General features: G+C 45.9%; 1 protein-coding gene across 2 annotated transcripts in view; it reads left to right on the top strand.

Moving 5' to 3' along the window:
* Nucleotides 1-7,974: 7,974 nt before the first annotated feature.
* ADCY1 (adenylate cyclase 1) overlaps nt 7,975-18,952 on the top strand; it is a 225,285-nt gene continuing 214,307 nt past the window's right edge. For both annotated transcript variants that reach the window (XR_014161498.1, XM_081881792.1), the window contains exon 1: nt 7,975-8,224. Coding sequence is in view for 1 of the 2 variants with exons in the window: in XM_081881792.1 (XP_081737918.1) it covers nt 8,072-8,224 (153 nt within the window). In the remaining variant the exon portion in view is untranslated. The remainder of the gene's footprint in view (nt 8,225-18,952) is intronic.

Raw genomic sequence — 18,952 nt, 5'->3', positions numbered from 1 at the left:
TAGTGGTTAAGAGCGGTAGTCTCGTAATCTGGGGAACCGGGTTCGCTTCCCCGCTCCTCCATATGCAGCTGCTGGGTGACCTTGGGCCAGTCACACTTCTCTGAAGTCTCTCAGCCCCACTCACCTCACAGAGTGTTTGTTGTGGGGGAGGAAGGGAAAGGAAAATGTTAGCCGCTTTGAGACTCCTTAAAGGGAGTGAAAGGCGGGATATCAAATCCAAACTCTTCTTCTTCTTCCTCTGGGCCCTGGTCGGCTCTCTTGGAGTGTTAGCCACCGTGGAGTAGGCTCGGGTCGGGCCTGGGCTTGGCCCCATGTCCTTGCTCTCCTACATCTCCTCCTCAGTGGTGGCGCCAGCAGTGGCGCGGCAAGGTCAGGGCTCCCCTCTTTTTTCTCCTTCCTCTTTCTCACTCTTCCTTCTCCTCCTCCTTCCCCCTGCGTTGGCTCCAGAGTTTTCCTGGTCCCGGAGCACCGCTGGGCTGTTGGCCAGGTGCTCTCACTCCCGGCTCAATTTGGGTCAAGGGGAGGTCAGTGGTTCCCCAAGTTGACACACCAGGCATCCCCGGTTCCTCCTTGGCAGTGGCGGCAGCAGCAAAAGTCTCAGCAGCTCAGAGACAAGTCTGGTAGCACAGCTGGCTCTTGCTGGCTTCAAGAGCTGTTCGCTGCCATGGTGCCCACCATTTTGCCTCGCCTGAAGTCCCCATATGATGTGGCTTGTGCCATTGAACCAATCACACAACATTCATTCCCTACTAATAAATCTATAACACTTAAAATATAAATCCGGGTACATTAAATGAAATCCAGTGACATTCCGGGGACGGATTTTGTCCAGGGACAGATTTGTAAATCCAGTGACTGTCCCCGGGAAACGAGGACATCTGGTAACCATATTTTAGTACTCCTCCTGTTTGTCTGCAGACAGCTTTCTGGGTCATGTGGCCAGCATGACTGAACCACTTTGGGCACAAGGGGACACTGTGACAAGTGCCAGAGCGCATGGAAATGCTGTTTACCTTCCCACCACATCAGTACCTATTAATCTACTCTGCTGGTGTGCTTTCAAACTGTTAGGTTGGCAGGAGCTGGGAAGTGGACTTAACCATCCCAGGGTCCTTTCTTTTAGTACTCCTTGTGGGATGTGAAACACAGAGCAGTACAACATCCCTAGAGTGGACATAAAAGGGGTTTTTCTGGACCAGCCAGTCGGAACTTCCTGTTTCCTCCTAGGCTGGGACAGACTGCGTCTACATGTGACCAGAGGTGGGCGTGGCCTCACCTGTGCAGGTAACAAAAGCATAGGACTGGCCGCCATCTCTCTCTCTCTCTGACTACATTCGTGGAAGAAGCAACATTTGCTTAGCCTAAGATGCTCTCTTAGCTTCCAGCCAAGAGAGGACAAAGGGACTTTCTCTTCCAGCCAAGAGAGGACAAAGGGACTATCTCTTTATGGGATAGATTCCAGGTATATTACTTTTGTAACTTAAGTCTGCCTTCTGGGATCCATCTGTGAACAGAATGTGAGTGAGTAAACTCTTTTATACTTTTGCGTGGACAGGTGGAGTCCCCCCCAACCCCAGGCGACCCCTGAGCGGAATAATGACTCAAGACAATGTGTTATGGGATTAAAATTGGCCACAACTTTATTAAATTTCAGATGTAGGGAGACCTTGGCTCAGGCATTGGGCGTTTATCCTTCCCAGTCCCCAGCTGGGGATCTGGGAGACATCAGGGTTATCCAGAATGTGTGGGGATTGGGCTGGCTCTGGAGAACATATGTTCAAGCATTGAGCCTGCCCCCCATTTCGCCACTGTTGGAGGGGAGAGTAGTAACAACCTCTTGGTGTATAGCCAATGCCTCCCCTCAAGACCCCTTTAACGGGGAACCCTGAGATCACCGCCACAAGGGGGGTGTGGGTCACCGTTTCACGCCCCCCCCATGTAGAAAGCCAGACTAATGGATTCCACCCAAGGCCTGAAACCGCCAAAGTTGTGACATTTTGCTACGGGGAAGGCAAATCCTGCCAATGCAGGGAAATTCCTTTCTGGCCCTTCAACTGCGACCCTGACGTAGCAGCACCTGCGTACCTGTGGAAAAAAAGTTAACCTGCAAAAGAAGACTTAACTGAGGGAGGGGAGGGTGGGAGAAGCTCTGGAGCCAACTGACGCTTTACAGGTAAGATTCACCTTCTGTTGTGTGGGCAGGGTGGTCCCTCCCCTTACCTGGCCGATCCCCTGGCAACGCCGGGGGGCCACGCAAAAGGTGCCCCCCATTTGATGTGGGGAGCAGTCATTATAGAAGATTGTATCATGTCTATTTCTTTTATGAGGGACAAAAGGGGAAATTACCAGGTAACTTATTTTAGAGGCTTTAGCAAGCCTGACCAAACACATCCGCTGTGCAAGTTTAAAAAGGGGAATGTTACTCTGCTAAATTGTAGAACTTGTTAACACAAGTTGGAAAGGATATAATCAAACAATATCTCCTCTCCTGCATCCCTGAACATTCCCACACTCCTCCTACTTCTGCCAAGGGAGGTGAACTAACCATGACAATAAAACCTGTATCTGAAGAAGTGTGCATGCACACGAAAGCTCATACCTAGAACTAACTCAGGTGCTACTGGAAGGAATTTTTTTATTTTGTTTTGACCATGGCAGACCAACACGGCTACCTATCTGTAATAAAACCTGTGTAAAGTCTCCTACCTTCAAATCACCTGCCCAGCCAACAAAACTAGATCTCAGAGGTGTTCTGCTGTATGTGTTGGCCCAATTACATTTTGGTACAGAGCCATAGTTTTCATGGTAGTCATTAAATACTGAGCTGCCGAAGAGAAAGCAATCTCAGTGTGCACGTTGTTATCACCCAAACCAACAATTTTGCCATCCTCAACACCACATCCAAAATTACCTCAGTCAGTTCAGGTAAGGATTTCACTGGGCAAAGAGGTGCATAGTACACGAACAGTTTCCCCCCAAAGTCCCACTTGGTTACACTATCGGCAACTACATGAAATATACAAAGAAGACAATAAGAAAGGATTTAGCAATACGACATCTAGATTCCAAAAGGAAGTCATAGAAGGGAAGGTGAAGCTGTTAAAAGGTGCATATAGAATGGGAATGCTAGAATGGGAAACAAAAGATGAAGAGGTGAAATCAGTTATGATTAAATGGGCACAAGCTATAGGTCACAATATAATGTTTGAAGATTGGGAAAGATTGTGGAAAACTGATTTAAAATTTACAGACTGTTCTCTTTTGAAAGAAAATTACATGAAAATGATGTATAGAAGGTATGTAACACCAGTGCAGAAGAATGTATCAAACTGGTTGAAATATGTGTTGGAAATGTAAGGAAAAAGAAGGGACTTTTTACCATATGTGGTGGGATTGTAGCAAAATTTAAAAATTCTGGGAAATGATATACAATGAGTTGAAGAAAATGTTCCAATTAACATTTGTAAAAAAGCCTGAAGCACTTTTGTTAGGGATTCTAGAAAAGACCTGCCAAGGAAATTGAAAAACATCTTCATGTATGTGACAGTGGTGGCAAGAGTCTTAATAGTACAAGGATGGAAGAATGAAGAAATCCCGACCAAAGAACTGTGGCAAGAGAAATTGATGGATTATGCAGAACTGGCGAAATTGACACACAAACTATGTGATAAGGACAACTGTGACTTTAAAGAAGAATGGGAACCCTTTACAAAGTACTTAAAGAAACAACAAAATGAACTGGACTCCTTGGCAGGTTTTGAATAAACATTCACAAACCTTTTATTGGTAATATATAGATAGATAAATTAAGGATATTTATAATTTTATAACATGCAGAGAATAACATGTGCTGAAAAACCAGAGAGAGGAGCTGACAGAAGTCTGGGGGTGGGTGGTAGGTTTTCTTTTTTGGGGAGGGGGGAGGGAAAAAAGGGGGGGAATGAGGATGATGTATTTTTGATAAAATGTTATATTGAAATTCCTAATAAAAATATTCAAAAAAATAAATAAATGAGGAATGGTTGAAGCAGCTGAGTATGTCAAACCTGGAAAAGAGGAGACTAAGAGGGGATAGGAGAGGCATCTTCAAATATCTCAAGGGCTGTCACATGGAAGAGGGAACATGCTTGTTTTCTCCTGCTCTCAAGGGTAGGATTTGAACCAATAGCTTCAAGTTACAAGAAAGGAGATTCCAGCTAAACATGAGGAAAAATTCCTGACAGTGAGAGCTGTTCAATAGCGGAACTGTCTCTCTTGGGAGATTGTGGACTCTCCTTCCTTGGAGGTTTTTACGCAGAGGTTGGATGGATGCTTGAGCTGAGATTCCTGCATTGCAGGGGGTTGAACTAGATGACCCTTAGTGCCCCTTCCAACTCTACAATTCTTTGATGCTATGATTCTATGTATACCTCTCCTTTGTGATTTCCCCTTTCTTCCATTTCTTATACAGTGGTACCTCTGGTTACGTACTTAATTCGTTCCGGAGGTCCGTTCTTAACCTGAAACTGTTCTTAACCTGAAGCACCACTTTAGCTAATGGGGCCTCCCGCTGCTGCCGCTGCATGATTTCTGTTCTCATCCTGAAGCAAAGTTCTTAACCTGAAGCACTATTTCTGGGTTAGCAGAGTCTGTAACCTGAAGCGTCTGTAACCTGAAGCGTCTGTAACCCGAGGTACCACTGTACATGCCCTTCTTAAATCTAAGCTTATCTATAAGCTCCTTATGAAGCCACACTGGTTTCTTTAGATGCCTCCCACTTTTCTTTCTTATTGGAACTGTCTGCATTTGTGCCTTTAACATTTCACCTTTCAGAAACTCCCTTCCATCTTGCACTCCCTTCTCTTTTGAATATTCTGACCACGGGATGTCCCCCAGTAGCTCCATAACAGTGCAACTTGATAAAAGGTGTATAAATGTTAAAATTGACGCGAGTTCTTTAAACATCTGCTTTTTAAATATGTAAATCTTTTTAATCCTTCAATTAAAAACAATGTTCTCATGTCCTTCCTGTTTGCCTGAATATTAGAAAAATGAGTTTTATATTTCAGCATGAATCTAAACTTAAATATTACTGCCTGTTGTTGAAAAAACAATCAATAGTACTTTAAAGCATAATTAAAAATTAATTAATGCCACTTGCATTGCAAACCCCACATTTAACACATTTGGAGGTCTTTAAGCAGAGGCTTGACAACCATATGTCAGGAGTGCTCTGATGGTGTTTCCTGCTTGGCAGGGGGTTGGACTCGATGGCCCTTGTGGTCTCTTCCAACTCTATGATTCTATGATTCTATGAACACACATTTCCTAGACATTCAAGGACATTAAGCGTGCTATATTCCAAATATGAAGACAGGAATAGAATAGAATAGAATAGAATAGAATCATAGAGTTGGAAGAGACCACAAGGGCCATCGAGTCCAACCCCCTGCCAAGCAGGAAACGCCATCAGAGTACTCCTGACATATGGTTGTCAAGCCTCTGCTTAAAGACCTCCAAAGAAGGAGACTCCACCACACTCCTTGGCAGCAAATTCCACTGTCGAACAGCTCTTACTGTCAGGAAGTTCTTCCTAATGTTTAGGTGGAATCTTTTTTCTTGTAGTTTGGAACCATTGCTCCGTGTCCGCTTCTCTGGAGCAGCAGAAAACAACCTTTCTCCCTCCTCTATGTGACATCCTTTTATATATTGGAACATGGCTATCATATCACCCCTTAACCTCCTCTTCTCCAGGCTAAACATGCCCAGCTCCCTTAGCCGTTCCTCATAAGGCATCGTTTCCAGGCCTTTGACCATTTTGGTTGCCCTCCTCTGGACACGTTCCAGTTTGTCCGTGTCCTTCTTGAACTGTGGTGCCCAGAACTGGACACAGTACTCCAGGTGAGGTCTGACCAGAGCAGAATACAGTGGCACTATTACTTCCCTTGATCTAGATGCTATACTCCTATTGATGCAGCCCAGAATTGCATTGGCTTTTTTAGCTGCCGTGTCACACTGTTGGCTCATGTCAAGTTTGTGGTATAATAAATGGTTTATTCCCCACTGCAGTTCCTCACCAGACTGCTAATTGTTAGGACTATGATCATATGAGACTAGAAAAACACATGATAAATGCATTCGACATTTGATGGAAGGGGAGTCTTATCATTAGTTCAGAATGGAAGATAGTTATCATTTGGTGGTAGCAGAAGTCAATACCTTTTAAGAGGATTGGTACATAAGATATGGCTATCCATTTCAAAACGGGTTTGCTGCATATCTTCAAGGTGCAAAGGACTCTGGCTGGGGCAAGGCAGCTGTGGTCGTTGTCCAGCGTGTTGCTCCGGCGAGGGAGAGCCGGCGCTCTTGCCTTCTGGTCAGCGTGTCCGGGAAGGTGGCGAGCGAGCCCTGCTTCTCGCTCGGCAGGGTCGGGAGCCCTGGGCGCTGCTGGTCGGCTTTCTTAAGGCTCCTCGAGGGGCAGATGTGAGAGCGCGCCATGGATCCCAGGACAGATCTGGGGTCTGCTTTGCTGGGGTTCGGGTCTGGCCTCGAAATGCAAGGGAAAACACACACCGGGGTGTAGCAAAGGCCACGGTAGATTTCACAAAGTTACCTTTTCGCGGAATTCTGTGTAGAATCGTAAGCTAAGGAAATCTCCTCGGCCGGCCACCTCAAAGACAGAGGCGGGAGCGGAAGGAGGCGGAGAGCGCGCCAGGCCGCCCCGTCGCGTCCCGCTAGCTGGCTTCTCCCGGCTCAGCCCGTGCTTCTCGCTTGCGCGGGAGGCGGGCACCCGCTGGCCTCCCGCTCGTCCTTGGAGCGCGCAGCCCTTTCCCGGGAGCTGGAGACGGCCGTGGACGCGCGGCGGGTCGCGGACAGGCGCGCAGAGGAGCCCGCGGCTCGGCGACCACGCGGCGCGCGCGCCAATCCGCTCCGTGCGGGAGACGCGTCGGGCTCCTCCGGCGGCGCGCAGGCGCAGCGCAGGCCGGGCCCCGCGCCGGGAGGCTGGTGGACGTAGCCGGGATCACCTGCCCGCCTCGCCCCCTTGGCGCGTCGCGCCCGGCGGGGAATCCCCTGGCCAGTCCGCCTTCCGCTCCCCGCCGCCGCGCCGCGCCGCGCTCTCGGCCGCCTTCCCCATGCTGCCCCCCCGGCGGGCGGCGCGCTGGGCAGGCGGCCGGACATCCGCGCCCGCCCCGAGGATTTTCCGCGCGGGCGGCCCTTCGCGCGCGCAGCGCCAACGCCGCTAGTCGCGCAAGAGGCGTCCGGCGCGGGATCCCTCGCCCTCGGCGCCTCCCGCAGCGCGGCTCGGAGGGGCTTCCTCGCCGCCGCCGCCGCCGCCGCCGCTTTCCCGCGTTCGGCGAAAGGCTGCCGCCCGCCCCGCCCGCCCGCCCGCCCGCCCCGCCTCTTCCATGAGCAGAGCGGGAGCAGCGGCGGCGGCGGCGGCGGCGGCGGCCGAGGCGGCGGCCCCAGAGCCTCGCTTCTCTTCCCCGCCGGGTTTATGAATGGCCTGGCCATGGAGGACCTGCCGTTTCAGAAAGCCAGGAAGGCGAGCAAGAAGAAGTGCCTCCCCCGCTGCGGCTCCTGCGGCGGCTGCTGCTGCTGCTGCCGCCGCCGCTGCTCCGCAGCCTTCTCTCCTCCCGGGCCGGCGCCAGCGGCGGCGGCGGCGGCGGGCGGCCAGGGCGGCGGCGGCCCGGGAGCGTCGGCCGTCGGAGGGGCGCTGCTGGACGGCGCGTCGGCGTGCGAGGACCAGTTCGCGTGCAAGGAGCTGGAGTCGCTCTTCCAGAACTACAACCTGAAGCTGGAGCAGACCTCGACGCTGAAGGCGCTGGCCGTGCTCATCGCGCTGACGGGCAGCCTGGCGCTGCTGGAGCTGCTGTCGGCGCCCGGACTCACCATCTCGAAGGGCTCGCACCCGGTGCACTGCATCATCTTCCTCTCGCTCTTCATCGTCACCAACGTCAAGTACCTGCAGGTCACGCAGCTGCAGCAGATCGTCAAGCTCACCTTGCTCTTCAGCCTCACCCTCGCCTTCCTCTGCTGCCCCTTCTCGCTGGGCGCGCACGGCGCCGAGCCGCCCAGCGCCCCCGAGCAGGGCATGTGGCAGCTCCTGCTGGTCACCTTCATCTCGTACGCGCTGCTGCCCGTCCGCACCCTCCTGGCCATCGTCTTCGGCGGCGTCGTGGCCGCCTCGCACCTCATCGTCGCCCTCACTTCGGCCAGCGCCAAGAGGCAGCCTCTCTGGAGGACGGTGAGTGCGCCCGGCGGGCGGGCGGCGGGCGGGCGGCGGGCGGGCTGCGCTCCGTCGCAAGGGCCGCCCCGAAGGCTCGGAGTCCCTCGGGCTCCCGAGGAAGTTCCGTTCGGGCCCAGCGCTGGAAAAGGGAACCGGCGGCCGGCCCTGCCGGATAGAGCCGGGGCTGGCCTGAGATGGCGGGCTGCCCGGGGGTCGGGATGCTGCTCGCTCCAAGATGCCCCGGGGGTCTGCAAACTGGGCTTGGCTGTTTTCTGCCTAGAGCTGATACCGTGGGAAATGGGGGCGCCGAAGGAAGCGGGTGGGTGAAGGAGAAAGAGAATGAATGTCTGGCAGCCCATGGCTGCTTTTGCGGAAGGACAGGGGGCTTGAAATGGGTGTGGATTACGATCACGTTCTTAAGTGTTTGTTGTTTGTGGAACTGCTGAAAACGGCTTCTCTGTGCCCAAGATGATACGGACGCCGTATAATGTGCAGCGAGAGGAGGATACTGTATATTGATCCACCTCGCATATATCGCCAAGTTTTTAACGAGATAGCAGAGAGATACCCGCAGGATAAATGGGATAAACGCGGACAGCGGAAGGCTGACAGCGAATGAGGTTGGAGAGGGGTGGGAAGGTTCTTTTCTGTGAAGTGAAGGAAATCGTGTAGAATATATTTTGATGGAGCCCCTTTTCTTCCCATCTCTAATTCCCTAGGCAAGCGGATGTTTTCGGAAACCCTCTCATTCAGCCCCTCTGCTTCCCCATAGCAGCTGCTTGCGCCCCCCTCTCTTCGCCGCCCCTCACAGGCTCCCTCTCTCGCCCATTAATCCTGTGGCAGAGCTGCATCTTCAGGAATGTGCTGTTGCAAAGCCCCCCCCCCCCCGTCGCTATTTATGGCTCTGCAGGGTTTCCTCAGGTGTCCACCGCCTAACGGACTTGAGCTGGAAAGGAGAGAAGAGAGCAGGGGAGGTTTAAAGATTTGAGACCCCCCCCTCTTCTGAATCTTCACTGGTGGGAAGAGAGAGGAGGCAGGTGGAAGATGGTTTGCTTGTCTGTTGTTTTGGCAGTTCACAGATGAGTAGCTGCTGGCTTGGGTGAATCTAATTTTGAGAATAATAATATAGGTGAAAACAAAACAGCCTTTTCCTTCCATGGTGCTTTCCGATTCTATTTTCTCTGGCTGACTAAGACTGTCATGACACACAAACATAACCCACAGTGAAAGAGGTGAAGTTATACTGACTGGTTATTGTGGTTGAATCTTTCTGAATTTCGGACACATGCTCACGGATCACATATATGTGCTCACACCAAATACATAAGGAGACGCATGTAGCCAGCTTACAAGATTACTCCTGGCTCACTGCTACTGAGCTGGTGGACCAAATAAATTGTGTGTTTGGAGGGAGGGAGGGAAGCATGGAGGGAGGGATAAGCTGAGCTTTATGATTTACCCAGATTATCTGGTAGTCTATTTTTAAGTGCACGACTGAGAGGTTCAGAGAAAAAAGGAAAATATGTGAACAGTTGAACTTCAAAGAATAGATTTCTGTGAAAGCATCATCATCTGTGCCAAAGCGTGTGCCAGCAGCCCATTTTCAGTTATGTTATACAATAAAATTTACATATTTATGAAATCCCACAACATTTTGTGCCCAAAGGGAGTCCAAGCAATATATGCTTTTCAAGTCATGTGGGTGGAGATGGAGGAATCTGTGTTCTCTTGGTTTCTTCTGATATTCTTATATATTTATTTATACCCTACATTTTTCATTGAAAGGGGCTCAAGGCAGCTTACATATAAAATTGGAACAGCTAAAAACATTGGGGGGGGGTTAAGGAGAACAACATTTTTTAAAAAAATAAGCATTTATAGAATAAATGCTATATATAAAAATGAATATCTTTTTAAAAGATGCAGACAATTACCATAAAAACAGCACAGCATCCATCCTTTCATTAAAAGCTGTCAGTTCTCAAAAGCTTGTTAGAATAAGAACAGGCAGGAGTTCACATGCTGGTTGCTGATTTTTCCAATCTTAAATTCATTTCTGAGCCTCATGAAAATTTGCCAGCATTTTAGTGTGCATTTCTCATAATAAACACATTTTTGAATATCGTTTTGTCAAATCTACGTTTTTGCCTGCCGTTGTCTCCTAATATAAATGTCAATGGATGGCTGTGTTTTGATTGCCTGTTGTTTCCAAAATGTCGGTTGGATGGGTTCCTCTTTAAATGTGAACTGTTTCAGATTTCTCCTCCACACCTAGGTGTGAGTGCACAGCCTTGAATTGCATCTGCTCTCTTTAAAAAAAATGAACAAAGCAGCAAAATTTCTCTACCGTTTCCTGTGGATATATATATTATCTTGCTTAAAAGTTTCCCAACTCTCTTGTCTGCATGGTTGTCTTCTGTTCAGCTTATTCAGGAGATAAATGGAACTCCCTAGTAAGTGTTTAGGCTTCAAACTATCAAACTTACTTGGAAGTAAATCCTATTTAGATCAATATAACTTACTTCTAAGGGATGCGGGTGGTGCTGTGGGTTAAACCACAGAGCCTAGGACTTGCCAATCAGAAGGTCGGCGGTTCGAATCCCCGTGGCGGGGTGAGCTCCTATTGCTCGGTCCCTGCTCCTGCCCACCTAGCAGTTTGAAAGCACGTCAAAGTGCAAGTAGATAAATAGGTACCGCTCTGACGGGAAGGTAAACGATGTTTCCAGTGCGCTGCTCTGGTTCGCCAGAAGCGGCTTAGTTATGCTGGCCACATGACCCGGAAGCTGTACGCCGGCTCCCTCGGCCAATAAAGCGAGATGAGCGCCGCAGCCCAAGAGTCGGCCATGACTGGACCTAATGGTCAGGGGTCCCTTTACCTTTACCTTTACCTTTACCTTTACCTTTAACTTACTTCTGAGTATACATATTTTGCATTGGGGCTAAAAGTTATTACTGGAAACTAGTGTTTCCTATAATGTTTTGAAAGCAAGATGTAAACATTTTTATGAATTACTCAAGGTATAAATATTGCACTTACTCACATTATGAAAGGGAGAGGGTTTCTGGAATGGTAATTTCCTCTGAAAACATTAGACAGGAAACATTGGCACAAACCAATTGAAGGTAGCTGACTGGGTGCCTTGAAATAAGAAGTCTTCCACATGTACTATATAGAAAAGCAAAAATTATTCATATTTGAGTTAATCAAAAGCAAGGTCATCTATGTCAGGTTGGTATCATGGAACCATTTCATCAGTCCTAACTGTCTTCCCATTCTGTTTTCAGTTACTGTACCTCTGCTGTTATATGGGGGACTGCACTCTTGTGTACCAGCTCAGTAACTGAAGTCATCATTTTCTGACCAAGAAAATAACCCATTTTAAGTGAGAATTACAAAACAGAATATAACTTTGAAGAATTGCTTTAAAGGAACAAAACAGCTTATTTTGCTTCCTGACATGTGATCCGGAAGCCCAGAGAGGCATCTAAAAGGAAGTTTTAATGGGTCTATGTCCCATTTAGCATCCAAAACAGGGCAAGGTTATCCAAATATAATCCCTGATTAAATGAAGAGCTTTATGAGTTAAATGTATTTTGGTGTAGCTTTCGTGATTTTGAGGTTTCCCTTGACCTGGAAGACATAGGGCATGAGCATGTAGATAGAGAATCCTCCTGTATCTGGCCTTCTTTGAGGTTCTGTGTAAAGTGAGAGTGGCATCTCTGCTGGTGAGGTGGGTCCCTTGATGCTATTACAGCACTGGCAAATGCCTGACATTGCTTAACACTGGAGCCGACACTGTTTGCAATGATAATTTACATTGTTATAAAGAACCTGTACATACAACCTGGAAACATGTGGATCAGTCAGCAGATATCCATGCCCTAATAGCATTTACTTGGGTCACTGATTGCATTAAATGTGGCTTTGAAGGGAATTTAGATATTTATAGAGACAAACTTTAGAACAAACCAACAGGATGGCGGGTAAATATCAATCAAAGATGTGGCTGGAGGGCAAAGCAGTAGGCAGGGGTATTTTGTGTCATTGAGAGATTCTCTTGGCAGTTGTGAGATCAGGAGAGATGGGTGACTGCACTGTGGGGAAAGACTGTTCTGTACTAAAGAAACAGCTTTTGAATTCTTTAAAGATTCTCTCTACCATAGAGGATCAAATTTCTAGATGAATAGCATTCCAGAAACTTAAATCAGGAATGTAGCAAAATGTAGGTGTCTGCCATATCACACTGAACAGATATATGTATTTTTTGATATGACATTGTACAGTAATAGTCAATTCTTTTGTATTTGACTGTATATCCAACTCTGCTTCTGTTGCTTGCTTTTTGTTGACAGCACTAAATAAAAAATATACGGTACCTGTCGCAAGATGAAAATGTGATAACCTATTAAGTGATTGAGGTGGCAGCTTTTAGAGCCTGTTAAAATTAAAGGAAATGTTGATTTGCATTGTTTCCAAGTTAACACACTCTCAGCAAGAATAATCTATGATGGAATACATTTTGTGTTGTCACATGATTAGCATTTCCCCCAACTGTGTTACAAGAAGAGTTCAATTGCAGGCTGAGACCATGGTTCAGGATGTCAATGGCAAAATGTTGTTGAAGGCATTGCTTCAGGTAGCTGACAAGAATTTAAATCTAATGCTATAATCACATATATGGTTTTGAATTGGTACTCCAATTTGCATCCAGTATAATAGGTGACTATATAATCACTGAATCTCTCACACCTGTCAGCACAACACCACAAGGCTTTTATTTTGTTGTTTTCATATGTCTTTCATGCTGTGCAAAAATGTGTGACTATCCTTTACTCCTCTGGGCATGAGTGGTATGACTGTTAAGTTTTTGTTGTTGCCCATGAAAGAAAGAATGAAATCTTGTTCTAATGAATGAAATCCCAACTACTGCTGAGTTTTCCAAATTCACTTTTGCTTTCCCCCCAAAATGTCACTGATTGCTTATTTATGTTTAGAATCCTTTTCAAAATATCTGTTAATTTTCATTCAGCTGCTTGAACTGTACAGTTATTCAGTGATGATGGCTATTTCCTGACTTGTGATTTGATTTCCTCCTCAGTGGCAGCTTGACTCTGTATAGGGCTTTGGAATATATGAGTTAGCAGTTCTGCCCTGTGACTGAAATAATTTTCTTTCTGAAAAGAATTGCAGAATTGAAGGAAATCTGTGGATCATGTAATTCACATTGCTAATTAAACTGGTCAAAAACACTTCATTTTTTGACCAGGCAGTAGTCAGATGTTGGCACGTAATTATTCCTGTTAGTTTAGAAGAACCGTATATTTTTTTTACTTTTTTAAGATTTAAGCTTAATTTAGTTAACTATTATGAGACAATGATATGAAATTTTACACTATTGTGACACGGAGCAATGGTTCCAAACTACAAGAAAAAAGATTCCACCTAAACATTAGGAAGAACTTCCTGACAGTAAGAGCTGTTTGACAGTGGAATTTGCTGCCAAGGAGTGTGGTGGAGTCTCCTTCTTTGGAGGTCTTTAAGCAGAGGCTTGACAACCATATGTCAGGAGTGCTCTGATGGTGTTTCCTGCTTGGCAGGGGGTTGGACTCGATGGCCCTTGTGGTCTCTTCCAACTCTATGATTCTATGATTCTATGTGATCAACTATTTCAGTCTTAAAGTGTTATGTGAATATAAATGTATATTAATAATATTCAAGACATTGAACAGTTAGTCTAGGCTTTTATTCTTGAGTCCTTTGGATAGTTCACACCACTATGATTTTTTATATAAAAAAAGAAATTTAACCACTAATGCACACATAGCACATTTAATAGACCCCCCCCAAAAAGGTTTTGTGTGCTTCCAGACAACAGCAAACCAGGAGAGAAGAAACATTTACTAGAGTTTGACAATATGAGGCAGTAAAAAAATAAATAAATATTACCTACACATGGGCATTCTTGGCTTCAAGGCATATTTGACAAGTCCACTCACTTTTTTCAGTGGGTGGTGTTGCAGCCAGGCATCTGGCCCCCTGCAGTGATCCGGCATGGGGGTGGGGAGTTGACGCCGCCCCTGTGCCATCCCTGTCCATTACCGGCGCTGGGCGGTACCATGCCCAGTGTGGCCCCGCTGGCCAATCAGCACTGGTAGGGGGAGTGGCCACAGGAAATTTAACTGCGGTGCTGCCGGGGCCCCCTCCTCTCACCCTTTTGCTGGATCTCCCAATCCACTTGGTCTTTCTTCATGCTTTGCTCTGACACGACCTTGCTGTGGACAAATTTCAGCTGCCAAATTGTTCGGACCAGGTCGGAATTTTTTCCGCTTGGCAAATTGGCGCCAACCATTTGGTTTTCACCTACCTGGTAGCAATCGTCACAACTTTGTGTGGTTAGACATTGGGTAAGCCTTTGTTTGGTTGGAGCAAAGTTGTAGCCTGCGTCTACCCCTCCTCAGTAAGGGTATCCTGTTAAAGGGATCTGGGGGTGTGCATCCTGTCTGATGCTCGGACGTGAGCTAGGGCCATGCCATGACCCTAACGGGGATCCCTCGGGCTGCCCCTATTTGATGTATGCCATAAGGCCCACCCTATTGGTGGTTTAACCTTAAATTCACTCCCTGCAGATGGGTGGGAGTCATGATGTAGCCTGACCCATTGCCTAAACCAAACCGCTCACATCTGTAACCAATAAAGTTGTGGCCTATTTGAACCCATAAACCTACATACTTGTGTCCATGTGTTTATTAATCACTAGGTAAGAGTGGGTCATGGGGCCTTGGCACACAATATTTGAGTGCAATCAAATGCTAGACAGATTAACAATATTTTCATGCCAGGTAAATGGACTAGTATACTGAAAGTATTCCCCATACCTAATCTATATGTCTACCATAACATGTATACCAATTCTGAAAGGAGTATAGCCTGTTTTTTCTATTTAGGATCGTATTGCATTCTGATGTTGAGCTTGTAGTCCTAAACAGGTGAAGTGGTGTCTGAATTTGTAGGATATGGAAGTTTCACCTTTAATGGACATGAAATCTGCTTTCAGTAGAGAAGTGACATACAGCATATGTAACAGTGGAGGATGCAAGACCTGTCTAGGATTCTAAGATAGCATTTGATCTGATCAATTCATGTTAAAATCTAATTTAATCCATTTTGTTTCACATGACTTGGGTGTGATATTTAAAATTACAGAAATCTGTACTTGCTTTAATGTAAGTTTTCCACATCTTGCAAATGTCTGTGTAGGACTTCTGTGCTTTATCAGCTACATTAATCAACTCATATGTGTCCTGCTTTTAGAAACAGAGCAAGTTTTGCTCAAGAATGTTTGTTTTTAATATTTATTAATATATTTTTTAATTGTATGCATTTTATTTATTTAAATATTTCGAAACCCCACTTTCATATAAAATATTGCAAGGTGGAATACAGCCTTAAAACACAATACTACAACAAAAATCAATAGGAACATCAAATACATCAGTAAAAGCTGGATGGCAAAGAATCTGAAGTTCAAAAGGCCTGTCTGAACAATACAGTTTTTGAAGGAATGGGTTTCCAAAACCCAAAACTGACTGTGCAGGCAGTTTGAAACTGAACCAAAATCCCTATTTTTCCTTAGCTAAAAATCCATTAACTTAAGCTCTGAGCTCAATGCATAAACAAAAGTCCAGCTGTATAGACAAGTGCTCAGAGCCCTCTCCTTTATCAGTTGTGACGGCAATTATGGCCTTCACTGTACCAGTAGTAGAACAGAACAGAGAGAACTTTATCTTATGTGCTGACCACAAAATACGTGCAAGACCAATGTCCAGGAAAAACGCCAGAGCGTGTTCCCGCAGATGATGACCTATTCTCCCAGATAAGAGTAGGAAGAGGAAGATTCTTTTATGGTCAGGAGTGCAGGAAGGAAGATCCTTTTATGGTTGAGAGTACCAGTGCAGGAACATATGTGATGTCAACCTGCGTACGTAGGCCGATGTAGTTGGGCTCCTAGGGGAGGAGTGAGAGGGTGCCTGGAGGATATATAAACTGCATGAAACCTGTCATTTCTTTGGACTTGCTGGGGACTAATCACGCAAGTGCCTTCTGCTATCCGGAGAGCAGAATAAACTCTTTCTTTGAACCAACCTCGGTGTCGTTTTGACTTCCTTCCTCCTGTCCCGGAGCAACGCAGACCCAATCGGTGAACTCCAATAAGGCTACATTTCCAGATGATGAAGGGATGACTCCTGCTAAACCTCTATTAGGGCGTCAGATTGGACCCAGATTGTTTTGGACCCTGTGAATTAGCATGAAAGCCTTGAACCTGGCCCAGTAGCAAATTGGTAACTAGTGATGCTCTATCAGCAGTGGAGCATCAGAACATAATCTTATCAGATACATTATTACTCCATTTACAATGGCTCCAGTAATGTACATTTTCCCCCAAGTTTTTCAATCAGTACCTAACAAGCCTGTTCCATTTTTCAAAAAAATGTTTTTCAAAAAACTGCTTCTCTAACCTTCACCATATTGGTGAATTTCACAACAATGGGGTTATTAGTTTCCCAGTTTGCACAGATTGTTATCCATATCATTACTAAAAGGTTATTTTATCATGTTTGTGTCTTTTGTTAGGCTTAGGTCACCAAAATTATATAATTGGTTAATCTAATTGCAGTTTGTATCCCTTTATTATTTTAATTTCATTTAATATAGTTGCCCAAAATTTTTAGGACAAGTTGAATCATGTAATTTTATGATTAATAATATGTTAGTTTTATCAACCAAGCTATGGTGTTGTTTTTTTTAAAATTATGGTAGATTTAATAAAAAGAGAACCTATGACAAGTTCTTCAAATGTGCAAGTAACCCAGCCTTCTCTCAGGTTTTCACACATACAGCAACAAAGTTTGATTCAATATTATGTGTCAGCCTTGCCCTTGTCCACATTCTTCAGATGGGCCATTAATCTTTTAATGATTATTAATGTATGTGTATTCCTTTATCTGTTCATTTGCCACTTTATTATTATTTTCAATTAAACACAAAACTATTCTAGGGATTAGGAGAAATGTTCCTAGGTGAGAGTGTATTGGTGCTATCCACAAATTGTTTCCGCTAAAGATTTGCAGAACACATTACCTTAAGAGCTTGACCATGAAGAAATAAAGGTCTGGCTTAAATAGATCAGCAATCTTTATTTTAGTTTTTTGTTGTTGCAGCTGGAGCTATTACAACTAGAAAATAAACTATATATTTTGAAAAGTGATTTGTCTGTTTGTTCTCTACGTATTGGGATGCTTCTTGAGATATAATCACCAACTAGTCTATAGTTATTACACTCCGTTGGATACAGAGTGGGCTTTTAAAGAAGTGGATACATCATAGCCTCTTTCAGATCAGGTAGCAGCACACCATCATGCAATGCTGTGGCTACCACACCTCTGAGCCCATCAGTCACCCCATTTCAGTTCAGTTTCACAAGCCAGGGCAGGCAAGGATCTAATGAGCAGATGGCTGGATGCGTCCTATACATATAACCAGGCTGCATTCACTGGAACTGATCCCTCACCCATGGCTTTGATAAAACGTTGGACACCTGAGTTGGCATGGCCACAGGAGCAGCATCTGCACCACTGCAGTCCCAAGCAACTTTATCTTCAAAATGTTTAGCCAGCCGATTACAGGTAGCCACCACATGCTCCAGAGGTCTCGCCCCCTGGTCAGGCATGACCAGCCTTCAGGTCACATTGAACAACTCTGCCGGGCAGCTCTTTGGGGATGCAGTGGATCTATTTGCTGTTCCCACAGCCATGTGGCAGACACCGTAATTAATCTGAAAACATTCTCAGCCAGTTCCAGAGCAAGATTTAAGTTGCTTAACTACCAGCCAATGCCTTGTCAATTTCATTGAAGGAAGCTCCTCAGTGACAGTAAGAGCTGTTTGACAGTGGAATGGACTCCCACGTGAATTGGTGGACCCTCCTTCCTTGGAGGTTTTTAAGCAGAGGTGGAATGGCCATCTGCCATGGATGCTTTAGATGAGATTCCAGCATTGCAGGGGGTTGACTAGATGACCCTTGGGGTCCCTTCCAACTCTACAATTCTATGATTCTATTATCTGTCATTTTGTTTTGTGCATGGCACCCTAGAGGTATTTCCCTACTTTTCACAAAGTCTCTGACCACCCGCACTCACTGTTCCTTTGGTCATGAAATGATGAGCATTGTGTTTCTAATTCACAGCTATTCTAAGAAAAAGCAAATATTTGCTCAGTATATTCTACTGAATATATTTGTAGACCCTACTCACTTCTCTTTAAATTGCTCGTGCCATTTTATTTTTGATGAAACAGCAATATAGCCAATGTGAAATTCAGGGGCGATAAACCCTCTGGCTCTTCTCCCTCCATCTGCCTTAGTAGGCTTGACCTCTTGCCCTAGTTGTCCTTCAAGTTCTCAATGTGATTTCCCACTGTTTTGAATCAAGGCTACTCATTCATTTAAGAGATGAAACGTATTTCAACCAACTGAGAAAGAGGAAGAACAAAATTGCTTTACTGATATTATTCTTCCACCACTTTGGAAGCCTCAGTTCACTTTTCTCGGTGTGGCCCTTTATATTATGAGTCTGCTGGATCAAGCCAATGGCCCATCTAGTCAAGTGCCTGCTCTCCCCATTGCCAACCAGATGCCTCTTCTGGGAAAGCCGCAAGCAGGATCCGAGCACAAGAATCTCCTCCCTTCCTT

The sequence above is a fragment of the Podarcis erhardii genome (assembly GCF_964252035.2).
Source record: "Podarcis erhardii genome assembly, chromosome: 12".
Taxonomy (NCBI): Eukaryota; Metazoa; Chordata; class Lepidosauria; order Squamata; family Lacertidae; genus Podarcis; species Podarcis erhardii.
Note: the sequence above shows the minus strand (reverse complement) of the source record. Positions and strands in the feature narration are given on the sequence as shown.